At 32.4% G+C, this 21,111-nt stretch overlaps 1 protein-coding gene across 1 annotated transcript; it reads right to left on the reverse strand.

Moving 5' to 3' along the window:
- Positions 1–547: 547 nt before the first annotated feature.
- Positions 548–5,009, reverse strand: LOC127737939 (transcription initiation factor TFIID subunit 12-like). The gene is made up of 3 exons (XM_052248902.1): positions 4,890–5,009; positions 3,427–3,477; positions 548–2,052 (listed from the first exon to the last, which is right to left on the reverse strand). The coding sequence occupies exons 1-3, from the start codon at positions 4,897–4,899 to the stop codon at positions 800–802; spliced, it is 1,314 nt and encodes a 437-aa protein (XP_052104862.1). The 5' UTR covers positions 4,900–5,009; the 3' UTR covers positions 548–799.
- Between the last annotated feature and the right edge of the window lie 16,102 nt (positions 5,010–21,111).

Consider the following 21,111-nt stretch of genomic DNA (forward strand, 5'->3'; position numbering starts at 1 on the left):
TCAAAAACTTTTCTAAGATTTGCTTGAACTGTCAAAAACTGTTCTAGGGCAGAATCGCCTAAGTCAGAAATTGTTTAAACGGTGACAGAACTGTTCTATTAATAGACTGTTCTAGAATTAACAATTCCTGCCAGTTTTTATGAGAGGTAGGAACTGATCCCAGTTGTAAAAGTGTTGAACACTTGGTCCGGAATTTTTTCAAAACGTATAAAAGCAAAAAAAAAAAGAAAGATTTTAAATACAAATAGGAGGCACATATTGTAACAGACAAATGATATATCACTTATGTTAAAGATGCCATTCTGTAGTTTCAGAGGAATTGCGGCTAAATAAACATTTGATACGTTTCATTTCGGGAGGAACTCGATCAGAACAGTATTGCTGTGTATTTTTCGATTGCAGATTTATCAATATTCATTATAATAATTACTTTTGACTTTAAGTTTCATCTTTGCTCGATAACAATGTTTCATGAACTTCCGTAGCTGTAATTCAAAAAGGACATTGCGACAATAAACGTAACAAACAAACAAACCAATACATAAACTTGGATATTCAAATAATTTATTAATGGGCAATAACAGCAATACACATGTATGGAAAACTCATAAATAAATAATTTAAAAAATGGTTAAACAAACTGAAAATTTTGTTTAAACAATTTGTTATAAGTTTATATACAATTCATTTTTATCAACTAATCAAAACGAATAAGTTTTACATTGGATTTCAAGACAAGTTCATATTTTATTCAATAGTATCTAATGTTATGCTAAAACGTTTATTTCATACACTTGTTTCATTTTTTTGGCTTCCCTTTTGATTTCTTTTTAATGGCACCTTTTGCCCATTTTCCTCTTCTAAATTTCCCTTTTTTCCCTTTCGGGACTCTACGTGACTTAAGTTTTTTGATTTTATTGTTTACACGAAAAGCTTGTTTATCAACGACAGCTGTCTGTTGATTAAGGCCAACCTTTTCTAAATTTTCCAGTTTCTTTATTTGTTGTTCTATTTTCTGTTGTATTCTCGCTTTTTGTTTTTGTTGTCGTAATGCTAATTTTTGAGCAAATATTTTTTTATTTCTCTCTTCCCTTTGTTGTTTGCGAAGTTGTTGTCTTTCTTGCTGTTGTATTTGTCGCATCTGTTGACGTTGTACCTGTTTTGTTCTTCGTTGCTGCTGCTGCATTTGTCTCCTTTCTTTGTTCCTTGCTTGTCGTTGCTGCTGTTGCATTTTTCTCCTTTCTTTATTCTCTGCTTTGCGTTGCTGTTTCTTTGTGTTTATATTTTGATGTCGAATTGGAGTTGAGATATCAGCAGCTGACGAACGACTAGGGCTTGTTTCGATGCGAGGTAGGACATCATGTGAAGGAGCTTTTGGGAATATATTTTCATGTTCTTGATTCACTCCGAATGGATTGATTTCAGTTGGTTTTTGATGTATAACAGTTTCTGTTCCCTGTGCCATATCTTTTGCAATCATAAAATCGATCAGATCAGCATGAGTAGGATTATCTGGTGAAAGCAGATTAGGATTATCTACTGCTGGATTATCTGGAGACATTAATCTAGGATCCACACCAATGTTATTCTTTAAACTTGTTGCATCCTGATCCAAAATTCCAACAGAACTTGCGGGGTTTGGATGATGCAAGATTTCTTGTAAAGGTGTATTTACATTATTCATAGTGGACAAATGTGTTAAGGAAGCTTGTGAATCTTTTTGTTGAGCGATTTTAGTATCCGTTTGAACAGCTGCACTTATATCCTGTGTGATCTGTCCAACATTCTCTATAACCTGAACACTGTCCATTGGTATACCTTCGCCGAGCTGAAATGTAGGAATATCTCCCCCAGTCTGTGGAAAATTGTTCATATTACTTGACGACATAAGAGATTCCCAGTTGAAAAATGGAGTTTGTGACTGAGAAAACGTATCAGAAGCAATTGGGTCTATCCAAACAGGTGGGTGGTCCAAAGACGTTGCTACAATTCTTGCACTGTCGCCATTTTGAGAAGATGGACTAGGTACATCAATGGGTTGAATGTTTGCAGCTAAAAAAATAAAAGTTCAATTTAGAAGCCCCATCGTTATATTTGTGAGTGTTGGGCGTAATCATAATTACACATGTTGTGCATTCTTGTAAGTTATAACTCGCCTTTTTTTCTGTTTTGTCTTATGATGTGATATAAACAACAAATCAAAAGGGTGTAACGTACATCTAACTCTTTTTCTACTCCAGCCCTGCCCTCGGACACTTATTTTCAGTTTTGCTATTTTCTGCAGTGACAGTAGAAAATTGCAAAACTGAAAGTAATTCACCGAGGCCAGGACTAGAATAACTTTTGTCAATGTCTTATTGTTTTCATACGCTAAAAAGAAATGCTATCTTGTTTTTGTTCATTTTTGCCTGGAACATTTTGTCGCAGAAGCGAGACATAACGATCCTACATTCCATCTTTGACGGCATCAAAATTTAGGTTCAGTCTGTGGTTTAAGTTTTTAAGGCATCAATTTCCTTGTCAACCCTATACTTCGAAATTTGCGAAACTTAGACAGAAGTATCTAGAGTAAAATTTTGAAAATATATTTGTTTCATGCTTCTGTATTTTAATGACAAACGAACTAAGTTTGTTTTGCAGTTAACAAATACGTACTATGCATGCGTGTTAATATGTCCTTTGATTGAGTTAAGCTATTTCAGTTGATATTTTATAGTGTGCCTTTCTATGTTGTGATGTTACACTATTGTTTCAGAAAAAGGGTGAAGGTTTGGCACCATTAAAACGTTTAAACCCGCTGCATTTGTTTGCACATGTCCTAAGTCAGGAATCTGATGTTCAGTAGTTGTCGTTTGTTGATGTGGTTCATAAGTGTTTCTCGTTTCTCGTTTTTTATATAGATTAGACCGTCCGTTGGTTTTCCCGTTTGAATGGTTTTACACTAGTAATTTTTGGGGCCCTTTATAGCTTACTGTTCGGTGTGAGCCAAGGCTCCGTGTTGAAGACCGTACTTTGACCTATAATGGTTTACTTTTTTAAATTTTGACTTGGATGAAGAGTTGTCTCATTGGCACTCATACCACATCTTCTTATATATCTATATATGATGTGCTTTCTGTTTTATGTCTTGTGTTTATCAAATATATGTATGTCGGTTAAAACACGTGGTTAAAAGCTCAAGCTCTTCAGAGCTTATGTTGTATTGTTATATGTATACCCGACTATAAATAAATCTTTTATTTTTCTATGCTTTATACGTACAATCGCAGGCAAAACACAGGGTTCCGCAGAACCCTTACCGAATTTTGTATTGTTTATAGGAGTCTCCTAATAGCTTTTAAATATATATTGAAGTTTAACCATTTTGAGTTGAAATGACTGACTTTTCAATATGAATTCTTAATGATTCTAATGAATATGACTTACCTAATGCTGGAAGGAAGGTGATTAAATACAATAACGGAACAATCGTTTGTTCTGAAATGATAACAAAAAATCTATATCAGAATATTTGAAATATAATATGATGTTATAAATAAAAAGAAAGAAAAGGAGCGTATTTCGTGGTTTCTTTTTTACCGAGGATACGATAATCGTAGTTCTGTCTGTGCTTTTGCTTCTTATATTCACCGAACATGTAAACTTGTAGTCAGATTTCCCTTAATCTTTCGGAGAATTTTAAGATACATCGATATCATTTTTTTCTGAAAGGATGCGACAAACTAAGATTATCCCACTATTGCTTGTTTATAAGTGTCTGAAATTCTACATGAAGCCGCATTCCTTTGAGGATGACCTCTCTCTTCTATACACAGCATGACTAATTAAAATATTCTAAAAGTAAACGGAATTCTTTATAGACATATCCTTTTTATGACCTTTCGACACACATGTACAAACATGTAGTAATGATTCCATTCCCTGTAGCTAACGTAACAGAAATACATGAAATGGACATTGAAAGAAATGTAAGAGTATTTATTCCCAAATAAATAAGGACATCCTTAACCAAACCAAAATTCTGTTGGAATTAAATCTATATATTGGTTTTCGGATAATAATTTATTCATGTTGGTTAAGAGGCGTCCTTCGATGCGAAAATCTGTTTGATATGCAATTTTGTATCATAATGTTTTCAACAGCAACATGTAGCGCTGAATACCATTTGTGATTTTATGGAAATATGTTAAATAGTTGAAAAATGATTTTAAGAGTATGAAATGGACTTTTTAATATTCAATTTCCATTAGTATTTGACAACTTTTAGATTTTGACCCTTGGAGTGAAACAAATACAGAAAAAATAGGCCCTTAGAGATAGCCATGTTTAAATTTGTTTCTAACTTTTTCAAATTAACTGGGATTTTCATAAAATATAGCTTGCTGTTCGGTGTGAGCCAATGCTCCGTGTTGAAGGCCGTACCTTGACCTATAATGGTTTACTTTTATAAATTGTTACTTGGATGGAGAGTTGTCTCATTGGCACTTATACCACATCTTCCTGTATCTACCTATATCTTTTCGTATTGACTAGATAGTACCGGGACATATTTTAAAAAGTGGGAGCGTAGAAATTATTGCTGCACCATTCAGAACAATAAGGCATGCTATAACTAAAAAGAACAATTTTAAAAGTATTAATATAGATTTTAAGCTTTAAAAATAACTACTTTTCAACATATTTTATTGTAGAATCAAGAAACTAAACCACAGTGTTGCATCGTTGTCCTTTCTGTTCCGCCGTCTATAGACATATATGTATTTCGTAAATAAATAATAAGTTTATAGAGTCATAGATCTTTTCATCAGATTAATGCTAGCTTTATTATAGATATACTTCATACGACTTTTAAAGAATTTTTATTCTCGATCAAGCATTTAGTGACTTACCTCGCTTCATAGTTTTGATTTTGAAATTCCAAGTATGTTATTCAAAAATTATATTTTCTATACTTTACTCTTATTTTATACAATCAAAAAACACAAAGTCGGATATAAGGAAATAGAATGTTAACTATGACGTAAAAAGGTGTCGTATTCACATGCATTTTAATCGTCATAACCGAGAGAACACAAAAGTGCCGAAGGCATTAATTGGTTATAACGTTGATTGATAGGAACAAGGGAATTTTTAATATTTAATACAAGTCATTTTCGTGAGATGAATTTCCACGCAACTTCGTGTCCATTAGCACGAAATATTGCTACATCATAATACTACATTATTCGTAAGATTTGTTTTCTCCAAGAACTTGATTATTCAATCTATGTTTAACAAAAATGAAAGTTAAAATACAAATCACCTACGTATTAAAAGTAATCATACTAACCAAATTGAATGAAAAAGATTATTTACAATTAGTTTTTGTTTGAATGAGAATAAACATAAACTGTAAATTAAAACATGCAAAAATTAAACAAATTAGTTCATTGAACAGAAATAAAATAGAGAATGAAAAAGGGTAATGTGTCAAAGAGACAATTACCCGACCAAAGAGCAGGAAAAAAATCCAAGGCCACCAATAGGTCTTCAAGGCAGCGAGAAAATCTCGCACCCGAGCTTTAGCTTGTCCCTAAACAATAATGTATACTAGTTTAGCGAAAAGAATATAAAATTATGTTCCTTTTCCAAATGTTCCCATCATTCTAAATATTCGTTGTTGATCCATTATAATTTATTTTCAAGAATCTAAACCTAAAACAAACGTTAAAGATCTGATCAAATCAAAACAGGCCCTAAAGTATACCAAAATCTGGAGAAGGAATCAGTTTTGCATAGGGAAGATATACTTAAAAATTTTAAAACAATTTTCAAAATTAGAAGCATGTTCTAGTTACTGCTTATTCACGTAAATGAATTTGCAAGTTTAACGTGCAGTAATTGATTTCTTTAATGGAATAATTAATCAATCAATATTTAAATTTTTACCTTTTGTTCAAACACGTTATTGTTTTTGTGGTATGGTTTTAAATGATTTTTTTTTTAGCAAAACGGAACTTCTAACCATAGTCTGCTTACGTCAATGGAACGTCGACCAATAATGACTCTGTTGCACGGTGCATTGTACTTATATTGACAATAAAATATTGAATATGAATAAAAAGAAATAAAAATGAGACAATAACCCGAAAACACATTTATGACAAGACGATACCCATACTTCAGCATACAGTCTAAACAATCGACAATAAAACAAGAATGCACGCGTTGTCGTGCTAAGCATAGTACCCCACTCGTAGGACGGGATTGTGGTTACTACACTTAGAACATGTCCATCGTCTTCTGTGAAACAGTTATTCCATAACGGTCAACCAACTCGTGTTGGCGTCCTTAAAATTTTTTGAAGGGATGATTTCAACTTCACAACTTCGAACTCTTGACCATAGCTTTCTTGTAAGCAGCAACCCACTATCAAGGAAACCATGGTAAGAAATGCAAACTCTGGAATATCGTATCAACTGGGAGATATATACTCCATATGCAGGTGCTGCTGAAATGTTGCTACATGTATATAGAAATGGAAAGTTCCCAACTGGGAAGCTGAAATTATCGCTGTTGTCGTAAAGTTTTAACCATAACCGACCATCATGGTCAATTTCTAGATGTAAGTCAAGATATGAGGCAGACTTAACTGTATCTGTTGTGTCCTTTATTTCAAGTTCGATGGGATAGAAGCGTTCAACAAAGTCATCAAACTTTGAATTATTCAGTGAGCGGACATCATCTATATAGCAAAACGTGATGTTAAAGGATAATGCTAGCTTTTTTTCCCTTCTTCCTTAGAAGTTCCAAGGAACAAGTCGGCAAGAAGAGGAGCACAGAATGCGGATTGTTTGTTGAAAACACATCCTCCAAACGTGATAAATATGTTGTCAATTAAGAAATCAAGCATTTGATAATGGCACAGTCAGAGAATTTTTTTTTAATCACATTGATTTTTTTTTTTACAAAATACGATTTATCCCTAATACAAACTACTTGTATCTACGTTGGCCATTTATTTTATGAAACAACGCAGAACCAATTCTTTCAATTTGTCTTTTAGTTTGGAATGGGGAATACTTGTGTAAAGGGTAGAAAAGTCAAAAGTTTTAATACTAAGGTAAATGGCTGATATTTTGTTCAAGCATATTGCTTTTCTTAAATTGTTTAACATTTCACAGCAGTATAACATGTTACTTTAATTATTCTTCCCTTAGTTTATTTATTTTGTATTTACATTGTATCAAATTATTTGTTTAGTGTATGTTCACTGGTGTTAATATGTCTTTTGATTGAGTTAAGCCATTTCAATTGATATTTTATAGTGTGTCTTTCTATGTTGTGATGTTACACTATTGTTTCAGATAAGGGTGAAGGTTTGGTACCATTAAAACGTTTAAACCCGCTGCAATTGTTTGCACCTGTCCTAAGTCAGGGATCTGATGTTCAGTAGTTGTCGTTTGTTGATGTGGTTCATAAGTGTTTCTCGTTTCTCGTTTTTATATAGATTAGACCGTTGGTTTTCCCGTTTGAATGGTTTTACACTAGTAATTTTTGGGGCCCTTTATAGCTTACTGTTCGGTGTGAGCCAAGGCTTTGACCTATAATGGTTTACTTTTATAAATTTTGACTTGGATGGAGAGTTGTCTCATTGGCACTCATACCACATCTTATATCTACGACTGTTTATTGAATACTGCGGCGCACGAAAACAAAGAAAGGTAGATGTCGATATAATACACCAAACTGTAAATTGGTTGAAGTTTTGACAGTTTGTGAACAACTGAAACAGAGACCGCTAAAGATCTTGCCAACATAAAACAAAACCAATAAAATTATATATGTCACAGTACAAATTATAATTCAGTGTGATCAAGAATCCTCCCAGTACAATTTTATTGTAAAAAATAGGAATGTTTGCCATTATTTTTTTATTAGATGTTTAGGTTTTAGCGTTCTTAATGAAGGTAAATCTAGAAAAACGCTTCGAATACACACAGTTTATAAAGTTTTAATTTTAATTTACTAGCACTTGGTTGGTACCCAGTTAGTCCTGTTATCCCCAGTTAGACTGTTAGTTCCCGAGAGTATCATTAGCTCCGTAGTCAGTGGTTCAGTACTGACATGATTTATAATACCCCCTTTACGTTTTTAAAATTCCCCGTTTATAAGATAATAATAATCTAGTTTCTTAAGAAACTTAGGTTGCAACTCCCTCAGGCAGAGTTAACTTTGGTAGATTACTTTGGCTATTCTTTTTAGATCCCTATTGGTCCTATTTTTTCTATGTATTTTTACAGCCCGGTTTGAGCATTCTTGATCAAGGTGAATCCAGAAAAGCGCTTCGCATGCACGAACGAAATGTATAAAGTGTTATTTTCATTTATACCTATTAAAGTCAAAAGAAATGAGAATTACATTGTCTTTCAGTAGCAATTGGGATGATTACCACCGACCTTTGACAGGAAAACTGGTTAGTAAATTAGAGTGGACCACACCTTGACGAAGTAGGGTTTGAAATCACAATATGAGTGTTTACGGGGCGCCAAATGGCATAACAAAATCATTTTTGTCTTACAAAACTATGTGATACAGACTTGTTTTATGAGAACTTCAATTTTGTAATGACAAATTCTTTTTTGCAGACAAAATTCATTTTTGTCATGACAAAATTCAATATTTCAATTTTGTCAAATAGGTATGCAAATATAAACTTATTTGCATACAAAATTGACTTTTGTTACCTGATATGGAAATTAAAACACAAAATTGACTTTTGTGAGACAAAATTGACTTTTGTGACAAAAATGACTTTTGTGACAAAAATGACTTTTTTGAGACAAAATTGACTTTTTTAAGACAAAATTGACTTTTGTGAGACAAAATTGAATTTTGTGACGAAATCTCAGTTTTGTAAGCAAATTAGTTCACAGAATCCAAACTAAACTAATTTGCATACAAAATTGACTTTTGTCGCCCAATTTTCAAATTAGGTAACAAAAATAAAGTCTGTGATACAAAAAAGAATTTTGTCATGACAAAAGTAACTTTTTTCCACTGAAAATTAATTTTGTATGACAAAATTTAAATTTGTAGTATGCTACAAATTTTGTTAAACTGAACTCATTATTGTTGAACAAAACTCACTTTTGTCCGTACAAAATTGAATTTCAAGTACAAAACCACAAGAGTCCCGTTCGGCGCCCCGTAGTGTTGACAGGCGATTTTGATAAAAATAAACAAAAATTTAGTCGCAAATATGATTTCCTTCATTACATTGCAAACTCAAGACATCATAATGACACAACAACTGAGCTTGTTTATTTTGTAATTTTCTGATATATTTTCCTATTTTTTTTCACCAAAGGTTTAAAGTACTTACTTCGCTTAAATTAAACCTACTCCAATGACCACATTGCAATTTTGAATGCAGAAAAGGTTATTCAGTACAGATGAAGCGCTAAACTCTCTAATACAAAAAATAATAATAACAAAAAATATAAATTAAACCTACTCCAATGACCACATTGCAATTTTGAATGCAGAAAAGGTTATTCAGTACAGATGAAGCGCTAAACTCTCTAATACAAAAAATAATAATAAAAAAAAATATAAAAATCACACTGACACAGACTAACTCGTAAAAACACAACACTGTATGAAAAAAGTCTGAAATGAAACGCAAAGCATTACCCTTACCCTAACCCTAATAATATATGATTAAGCAAAATTGATCAGTCATTGAAAATCAATACATAAGATTTTCTGTAAGGATGGTATTTTAAATCATGATAGACTATTTTCAGATTACCGACTTTTGACTCCGGATTATATAATTTGTCGACTGGTTACCTTGGACATCATGGCACCAAGTCGAGTAAGAGCAAGCTAAAGAAGTAAAACCAAGCTTTCAATCGGTACAATTTTGGGGGAAAATTACCTGCTTAACATTTTTTTTTCACTACAAAATCATCGGAAAACAGTAAACTTTCCCCTCAAATTACACCGATTATATGTTTGATTTTACTTATTTTGGTTGCTCTTACTTGACCGAGTACCATGATGTCCAAGGTAACCAGTCGACAAATTATATAATCCGGAGTCAAAAGTCGGTAATATGAGAAGACAATTTTGTTGGTTTGCATACAGTCTGTTTCCCTGTACAAAGATACAAAATTGTATTTTGTTTTCATTGATTCTGTTTTCCATTATAATCCGGAATAAGGATAAATTGAAAATAATAATAATTCTACAAAAAACACGAACAATAATAAAGCTTTCAGTTTTATCCAGGATCGTACTAGAAATTTAATATTACTTATTCATATAACACAATTTTTATATTATTAATAGGCATTGAATTTTTTTTTATTCGAGCGCCACTGACGAAACGTGTGGCTGGCGTGCTAAATTAAAAACCTATATATTTTGATGAGTATTTACAGGAACTGGTTCAACGCTACTTCTGAAAGACGTTTTATATCCAAGGGTATCACCAGTCCAGTAGTCAACAATCCTGTGATGATATGATTATCATTGACCTGGTCTTTCACTGTTTGTTAAATGTTAAAAACATTCGAAACACTATTGTTTTACCCTAGTAAACAGATGACCTAATAAAAATAAGGAGATGGTATGATTGACAATGAGACAACTATCTACCAAAGTTCAAATGAAGTAGATGTAAGCAATTATAGGCAACCGTTCGGCCTTCAATAATGAGAACAACCTATACCATATAGTAGAATATAAAAGGCCCCGACATGAAATATGTGAAACAATCCAAACGAGAAAACTAACGGTCTAATTTATTAGACCGATTGGGCACCATATTGTTTTTGAAATTTGGTTTCAATGCTTTTCAAACTTCGTAATCGATTTGACCTTCCAACTTTTTTTCTCGCGAGCTCCACCGAAGAATCATGTAGATGAAACACACGTCTGGCGTACTACATCATATGCTAGGTATCTGTGACGAGTTTTTACAACCACTGGGTCGATGCCACTGCTAGTTTAGTTTAGATTAAATATATTTTATTGTTCAAAAAAGGCAAACGGATTAGACACAAGTTTTTCAACTAAGTAACGTCTTCTGCCACTGGTAGTGGACGTTTCGTCCCAGTGTGTATTAACAACACAGTAGTCAGCACTCCTCCATGAAATTTCATTTATGTGGTCATTTCCTGTAAATTTACTGGTTAGAAAATATTAAAAATCACTCAAAGAACAAAGATTTTTTCCTTCCAAGGCATATATGGACGGACTTAGCTAGGTTTTGCAATTTTTGGTTTTCAGTGCTTCCTTATCGATTTGGCCTTTCAACATTTTAGTTCGAGCGCATCTGATGATCTTACATTATATTATAGATATGGTGTACTGAGTAATGAAACTGGTATATTTGATGAGTTTGTTTCACCAGCCCAGTACCAGTAATCAGGTACTGGCATGAAAATACGGAAAATGTGTGATTGAAAAGACGAGTATAATATTTCTCAATTTTTTTTGTTGCTATACGTTGTGAGGTATTCTAAACGTTTTTATAGGTCAATATTTCAATACTGTTTAGGAATTAATTTTGTATTGGACCATTCGGTTGCCGTTTCCTACATTTTGTACACCGTCACATAAACCTTCGAGTATTCTTGATTAAATGCTTTTAGATACATCGTAAGGACTGTTCCGTGATGACATTCTTTGAAATAAAGGAATATATCTTCCTCATGCAAAGCTCTGATTCCTTGCCCGGCGTTGGCTATACTTTTTGTCCTTTTTGGTTTATAAGCTCTTCATTTTTAAATATGCTTTGGATTTTCAAATATTTAGGCCTCGAGCATCCCGTGCACTGAAGAGATATTTATTGTCGAATTGCGCATATGGTGCAGAAAAAATGGCACCGTCAATGTTATTATACCTATTAAAAGTTGGAGAGGTATTTCGGTGTCTTTAAACAACAAGTACTACAAAAACATAAAATTAAGAATGGAAACGGGGAATGCGTCAAAGAGACAACAACACGACCAAAAAGCAGAAAACATGTCTACATTGATGTATTCCTGTCAATGCTTCCATTTCATTGGCACTTTCTTCTTTGTACAAAATCTCAGCCTAATGGTTGCTTTGTACACTTTAAATTTCTATAGCATGAAAAATAGAAAGGTACCAAAGGGGAAATTTAAGTCAATGAAGATCAGCTAACAATATTGCCGAAAGCAAATCATGACGAAAAAGACAAACAACGACAAGAAAGGGAAACGATTTGTAATATACATTTGCTTAGATTGTTTAGATGTCAAACTTCCAATAAGGCAGTCATAATCAGGAAAAAAAGAAAGCAATGACTGTATGATTATATCGGAAAATACCAGAAGCATTATGAAGATATACAAATTATGCAACGTTGTACTCGAATAAATGAATTGACTATGATGAACAACAAACTTGATTTAGACAGATTTATCTGAAGATCTAAATGTAGGTGTTATTATCATACGCAATAGAACATAACCGTAAGGATAAAATCTTTATACTTAAGTCAACTCCGCAAAATATCGAAATTATTTAGTTAGTATAACTCCAAGAGAAAAACTAAAAAGAACTTTAATGTGGATATGATTTGATTTTTCTATTAACAAAAAAGGTGCTGTTGTACGAAACAAGATATCTACAATAGCGTATATACAACACATGGTGATTGAAAGTGGCGATCACAAACCTGTTTAACCCCTCCACATTTTTTATGTAAATAAAACAAGGGTGTGATTGCCAATGAGACAACTATCCAACATAGTCCAAATGAAGAAGATATAAGTTACTACGGGTGCCTGATTTGGGACAAGAACATATAGAATATGGCGGAGTTAAATTATATCTGCCTGTCCAAAGGCAGGAGCATGTTATGAAATGTTTGATGTTGGTTGCTGTTTGTCATACATGTATATTTTTTTTTCGTTTATTGCCCGGGTTTGTCATGAATCATGCCGTTTTTTTCGTTTCAATTGTTTCACATGTTGTCATATCGGAGCATTTTATAGCTGACTAAATGTCTATGGGTTTTGTTCATTGTCGAAGGCCGTTCGATGACCTATGGATGCTTAAATCCACGTCCTCTTATCACTGGTGGATAGTTGTATTATTGTCAAACAGGCATCTTCTTATTTTATATTGTGTACAAATTAAGTGATAGAAAGTGTGTTGTATACAATCTAGCCTATAGTGATTAAAAGTGGCGTTCTATACAATTTAGTGATTGCAAGTGGCGTTGAATGAAATTCATTGATAGATAGTGGCATTGTATACAGACTATAGTGATTGACAGCTGTGGTGTTATACACTTAATTTTGTATCTTTGTGTTTGTTAAACTCAGTCCAATGTCTAAATAATTTGATTTTTGACTTTGTAAGAGACCGATTTAAATAATAATAATGTTATTTGGCATAGATTTTCATAATTCAAGACTCTTGGACAAATAAATTGATTTAATATAACAATACTTATATTATATAGTAGCTTTAAGTTGACTAATACCAGATGACAATTCCGACACACTTCTCGCCACACCGCTAAATATCCTGTAGAGTTATGGACCCTTATGCAAACAGAAGCGGCGAGCAGAATTAACTTAAGTCTTTTTACTTTCCGTTTCCTATTGTATAGTTGAACCGTTAAATGTTTGTGTTGAAATCGATTAAATCAATGTAAACTTTATCCTTAAAACACAAAAGCTGATTTTATTGACAAATTAATTACCATTCACAAAGTACCGTATAGTTTGGCTTAAATACAAATTTCTCAAACCCTTACTCTTTTATTTCTGCGCACATTTACAGTATCTACGGTGAACAGTTAATCAAAGAAAAATATACCAGAGATTAAATCAATGTCCCATAGCTCTTTTGTTATGGATTTGTGCTTAATCTTTTTTAAAATTGTAAAGAAATTTAGTTTGGAAACGAAAGTTTGACTACAATATAACAATTCTTAAATCAACAACAGATCAAGGAAACCAGACAGGAACGTTCAAGTGTTTGCACTGAATAAGATCTGAAGTGGATTTTGGAGTCGACATTAAAAAATGTTATTGGCGAAAATATTGGTATTAAAACTTATTTCTACATTTGTAAAAGAATATTTTCACCAATATTTTCTTCAAATTTTATTTTGAACTTCATTATTTTTGCAGGCCAGTGAATGATAACTCTTAAAGGGTCATTAGTTGTCAAATTCATGTTCACCGATTTGACCCCAAATTCTGATTTTGTACTAACATGAGCAACACGACGGGTGACACATGTGGAGCATGTTCTGCTTACCCTTCCGGTCCACCTGAGATCACCCCCAGTTTTTGGTGGGGTTCATGTTGCTCAGTCTTTTGTTTTCTGTGTTGTGTTTTGTGTACTATTGTTTGTCTGTTTGTCTGTTTTTCTTTTAGAAACAATTAATAATGCATGAACTCGCTTTAATGTTTCAGCATTTCGTGCGTATAATAGACCAGACGACATCTTATTATCCATCGAGATGACCTCCGAAGACTGCCGACGGTCATATAACCCGTAGATAGCGAACACGTGCAATCGGATTTTTCTGGGTCTGTTTGATTTTATGTTATAGGTTTAAAATATACGTATTTCATCGTTTTACCTGTATAAAAAGGATTTTTTTTTGTGGGCCGATTCAGTCAACGAAATGGTCATTTCTAGTGTCTCTCTTGTTTCACTTTTCAATGTTGACATACATTTCTTTTTAATAAATGAACATGCTGAATACATGTGCAACCCATTCCCTCTAAGGTCGAATTAAAGGATATATGAATACGAATTCAAATGAGTCGAATTATTGACTTGCAAGTCAATAATGCACCAGTGATGTTTTTAGCTTAATATTTTGACGAAATCGAACCAAATTGACTGCTTATAGCAAAATGTTATTTCTTTATTCAATTTTTCTGAATGTATGAAACAGAAAAATAATATTTATTTTTTGGTCGAATTTGTAGTTGATTCTCCTCTGAAAGGGTTATAGTATAAAGACAATTGGGATCAGTTCCAATCTGATTTAAATGCAGACCCTGTGTGCACGATTTCCTTACAAGCAGAATCTGTATTTAAATCAGATTGTTACTGATTTGGACTGTTTTACCCTAGAACAGTATGGAACAGTTTTACCCTAGAACTGATTCTGAGAGTACCCTACAGCTAATTTTGACAGCCTGTTTTGGACATATACATTATATAGTTATTAATTTATTTAAATAATATATACTTAAAATTTACAACATGAATAGTCAAATTTCACACAGTTTACTTAAAAAATAACAGTCCATTTCAGAAATTTTGAAAACATCCGTAAATGCATCTTATTTAATTGATTTGTTTCAATTTTATTGTTTTTAATTTAAATTTTTATACTATTTTCCTTTTTTCCATTGCAGTCCATTGCATTTCGATTTAATTTTTCATTGAAAATGTGATATTTTTAAGGTGCAAAATAATTTTTACCTTTAAACTACCTTTTTCCTAATAATTAAATATTGTTTTAAAACAACATCTATCCACTAATGACAACATCTATTCAACTTCTTTTGTTAGCATTCGAGGAATAGATATTTTATAAAATGAAGCATTCCAGGAGGACACACACAGTGACTATACCACATAACTTTATGTATCATGAGATTTGTTTTTAAATGAAGTAAACCCGGATTAGAAAACACTACTTGAGAAAATGATTTCAGATAGTGTTTGCTGACAAATGGGTATCAAAAAGTGTGGAACAAAAACTTAAAGATCAGTTCACACAATTATGTTTGTCACAGATAGATAGCTTACCTAAATGCCTATGTTATAGAATTTTTAAGACTAATTTGAAATTTGAGAATTATCTCAACATATTGCATAATGATTTATTATTTGTATACTGCAAATTTAGATGTGGAAGTCACCGGTTACCAATTGAGACGGGAAGATGGCGAGGTTTGTCACGAAACAACAGACTTTGTCATCTCTGCGATTCAAGTGGTATTGGTGACGAATATCATTACATCATGACTTGTAAATCTTTGGATGTAGAGAGAAAGAAATTTTTACCTGAATATTTCTGTAAAAATCCAAATACATACAAATTAAATGGTTTATTTAATACAGACAATACTATCATTTTAGAAAAATTATGTAAGTTTATAAAAATAATACAGGTGAAAGTCAGTCCTCCAAGTTAAGTTACGTTTGTTCACACATGTGCATGCTTATATATACATATATGTAATTGTAGATATATATTTTCTCTGTAACTATGACATGTAGTTTTGTGAGAATAAAGTTCATTCATTCAAGGATGGGGTGTTCAAATTTCAAAGGACCAATGCTGAGGTGCCTAACCAACTAACGTTACCAAGATTAAAATGAAACACACAATATGGAAACTAACCGTTATTAAAATTTTAGCTGAATCTTTACTATACCAAAACGGAAAAAAATTAAGATTTCTCAGATTAGTAAAGTAAAGTATTGTTAAAATTAGAACAATTGCGATCATCTTTTAACAGAACTATTTGGTTTAACCCACCATTAACTTCGGAAAATACCTGTACCAAGTCAGGAATATGACCGTTGTTTTTCACTCGTTCCGTTGGTTGATAACGATTGATTTTGTCAGTTGTAATGGACTTCGATGTTTTGAATTTACCTTTGAGTTCGGTATTTTTATTAAACTTTTTTTTTTGAAATCGCAAGCGATAATCGATAACATAATCAGAATTCATTCTACTTAGAATAACATCAAAAATGACAACCGCTAATCGTTATGATCGTTAGAATTGTTGGTAGGTGAGATGTTACTAATTACGCAATGCCTGAAATAGTGTTTATTGTATTCAATTAGACAATACAACTTTTTTTTGTGAAATTTAGGAATAATGATGAAAATCTCTCGAAGCATACGAAGAACAAGCTGTTTAGTGTTTGCACAAAATGGTTTAATTTTTGAATGGACTAGAATTTAATGGAATATCAATATAAATTCAATCAAAAGAAATACAATTGGACACCAAGCTATTGATATGAAATGTATGAATGATACATGTCTCGAGTATGAAAAATCAGTACATAGAGATTAAAAAAATTTAATAGTAAAATACATGCAATAAGAAAGAAAAAAGGCAATGGCCTGAATAACAGCCAATACACGTTATCTTTGTGTTAACGTTTGTGTCTGAATTACCCCCAAAAATTACCAGATGAATCTCTTTCATATGTGTATGTGTTTCAATATACAATTGGAACAAACCTTTTCTTGTTTCGTTTCCATAATTTTGTTTTTAGCATTTGTGGCTTTCTGTTAGTGAATGGTGCAAATTCATTCATCCTATTATAAAAAAAAATAGTTTGCAAAAATTCAATATCTTAGATTAATGATTAAAAGTCGTGTATTTGATTTTTTTTAAACATTGTGAAAATGTACACTTAGGAGTAATCTTAGAAAAAGAGGGAGAAAACGTTAGCTCCATATTTAGCACCAAAATCCTTTAAATTGACAAAGCCTCGCAGTGTTACACATATATCAAATCTGATGACGAAATGATTGATTGTTGTTTGCTAAACGTCCAGTACCATATATTTCATAAATTTTCAGGACGAGAACATATGAAACATAAATCCAGTAAGTAAATATGTAGGTTCTGCCTAGTGGGAAGGAAAGGCGGGAAATTTGGACTGCCACTTGAAAACCACATAGTTCCCCATTAAAGAATTGTTGCAATGATTATTTGACTTGCAAACAGTATGCCTCTCTATCTACAAGAGGCATCGGAATAAACTTCCCCATTCCGATCAAACGTGGCTGCGTATTTATACATCACCAACTTCAGCAAGTTTCAACTCCCTCAGGCAAAGTTGATGGCTATTTTTTTAGGTCCATTTTGGACATAAAGCTCTTCTACTGTTTCGGTTCTTATACATCATTGGCTTTCAAATATTCAGCTTTGAGCGTTCCTGGTGAAGGTAGATCCAAAAAAAGGGGCTTCGGATGCATGAAATTTATAACGTGTTGTTTTTATTTTCTACAGCACTTGGTCGATACCTCTGCTGGTGGACTACCAGTCCCCGAGGGTATCATCAGCTCAGTAGTCAGTACTTCGGTACTGGATGATTTATAACAAACCATTCTAAAATTGTCCGTACATAAATTTTGTAATTATCAAGAAACTAAGTTTTCAACTCCCTCAGGCAAAGTTGACCTTAGATGGATTTGGCTATATTTTAAGGTCCATTTTGGTCATAAAGCTCTTCTTCTGTTTCAGTTCTTATACATCCTTGGCTTTCAAATATTCGGCTTTGAGCGTTCCCGATAAAGGTAAACCCAGAAAAGCGCTTCGGACGCTTGAAATTTATAACGTGATGTTTTCATTTTTAAATAGCGAAGGGCGAAGTCGTATTGACCATATTTCTATACCGCAGTCAAAACCGATAGACGTATCTTTTCTTTTTTGCACTACTTTGCAAATGAAATATGTCTAATATAAGGCACAGCGTCACGCTGCAAAGTCGTATTTTTTTCATGTTCTTGAATAACCAGTAAAATAAAATCCGGTGACACCCTAATATTTTCATATAATTAAAACGGATATGTTTTCGAGCAAACGCAATTCAAAATGAAAATTGGATATTTTTGCCGCTTTTTACATACATCAATATATTTACAATGTATACATTTATAGACAAATTTCACGAATTTGTAATCGACAGAACTTTTGGAATGTTCAATGCAACATATACTTTTTTTTCGATATTCAGACGCAGTTCAACGTGTTTTTATTGTAAAAAAAATAAGTTTACATCCGAAATATCGCCCAATAACATGTACTTTGCCCAAGTTAATAACCATAATAAATAATTTAATTTTGGATGTAACACGTCTTCTGATTGGCTGAAAGTGTTTTGTCTATCAGCTCATAGACATAATTTTGTCATGTGACCGTGACGTCATCAATGTTTTTATCATGATTTACGCCTTTTTAGAATTAAATTATAAGGAATGACTGTAATATTTTTTCTGTCTATTCGAAATAACCTAAAAAATGTGGTGCACACCTTTAAATAACCCGCTACGCCACATTCCTTAAATAATAGTATTTTTACTGTAAAATTTTGTTGCATCCGCAAAATGTAATATTTCATGGTGAATGTGACTTTTAAACGGTCGAACGTACCAAAATGCTGAAATTAGTATCGTGAATGTAAAGTTATCAAAGGTCTTTCTTTGGTAAGTAAAACTATATAATGGTTTTCATTTTCAATTGTTAGAGTCAAATTGAACGATTTTGGATAATTGGTTTTAAAGCGACTTTTCAAGATCATAATATATTAAACAAAAAGATATGTTGATATTATAGAAGAAAAAAAGCTGTCAAAATGAAAGCAAACCAGGTATAATTACTTACATTTATTATTAAAACAATCAAGGGACATAACTCCTGAACAGCACAAGAAAATTGTCAACCTTCATTTTGACATCAGATGCAATTTTAACACATTAAAAAAACAAAGGATTATTTTTTTAACTGTTCTCTGGTTATATTGCTGTTATATCATGGACCTGATATTGTATAAAAACTGCTCGTCTAAACATTTGTCTCTGTTCTATTTTTGTCGGATAATTAAATTCATTCAATTAATTAATTATTAAACTTTCGTTTGATCCAATAAATGCTCTACCTAGGCACCAAAATAGTTATGAAAGAGACACTGACAAATAATGGTCACGATTTAAGCCGGTGTATCTATATACATCTTTAATAAAGTTTGATGTACATTTTGTAAGCATTTACTTGCCCAAAAAAGAGAGACCTTAGTTCGCCAATTTTTCAAAACAACATTGATTCAATGTGTTGGTATTATTGTATTTCACTAAAGGGTGGAACATTATTGACGACCATACGATGAGTTTTAGGTGGATCTTCGCTTACTTTCAAATGTAAATTGTTTGTTGAGTGACTGTTTCATTAGTAATCACTACAAATTTCCATTTTGCCACGTATTAAAAAGAAAGTATTATACCTTGGCTATCTATATATGAGAAATAAGTAATGGCAGTGTGCTGTTTATTGGTGATTCATGTACGTATACGAGTCTGCATAAGAATGGCAAAGTGGAAGACATTTCGTTGATTTCATGAATGTAGAGAAAGCAATCTGCATTTTGGGTGCATCCGATCTCAGATGTAAATATGATTAAGTAGTACCAACATCGTGCGTAACGTCGATACGTGTGTGTGCCAAAACCTGTTATTTAATTTTAAGAAGACGCAGAAATTTTATTTATTGAAAATACTTACTTTTATTTCATATTGTTTAATGTAGTATATCTATGCATTTTGATAGTCTCTTATAATTCTGTATAGAATGGCTCTCATTTTATGTAGTATTGTTTTACAATATATTAATACCGATTGTACTTGTTGAGAGATGAAACTTTAATAAAGCATTGAAGTCTACAATAATATTTCTTACGTTAAACTATTTTTTTTAAACACAAATGAGTTGAAATTGAGATATTGATATGTACTATGATTGTTGATTTGTCTTTTGTTCTAGTTAATAAATAAGACCGGTTTGTAGTAAATATTTGACCTGTATATATTTTCAGCGACGACAATTCTAGGTTGTGGGAACGCACAAGTGTAATCATTTCAGTAACGAAATTTTGATTTTGTGAGAAAAATCACAATTTATATTGTGAAAAACGGCTGGAATTAACAAAAGCGATTTTGCTGAGAGAACGCGATTTTACTTACATGGTTTAACTGAATTAACTTTCACACTTGAAATTCAAACAAATAGTAAAAGGTCTGATTGTTCAAATACGAACTGACAATGTTCCACTCGGAAGCTGTTGATTTCACTCAAATATTTACTTCTTTCTGATCTTTTCGCGATTAAATATTAAATACATATCAATATAACAAATTATTTCAAAGAAAACAATTTCATTGGATGGTTTATGAATGGGGCACGTGTCGGTCATGTTTACACAAATTGTACTGGGTGGGATGTGGTTTAGCTAATACATTATAAGACACGCGACTATTCAATAACTTGTAATCCAATCAGACGATTATAGAGTAATAGAATGCCCAAA

The sequence above is a fragment of the Mytilus californianus genome, unplaced genomic scaffold (assembly GCF_021869535.1).
Source record: "Mytilus californianus isolate M0D057914Y unplaced genomic scaffold, xbMytCali1.0.p SCAF_4, whole genome shotgun sequence".
NCBI classification, from domain to species: Eukaryota; Metazoa; Mollusca; class Bivalvia; order Mytilida; family Mytilidae; genus Mytilus; species Mytilus californianus.

Bases quoted from the DNA above. Each gene is read 5' to 3' on its own strand.
- LOC127737939 (XM_052248902.1), bottom strand. The intron at 2,053-3,426 runs GTAAGTCATATT...TTATTTTTTTAG, and splicing joins CACCTTCCTTCCAGCATTAG to CTGCAAACATTCAACCCATT.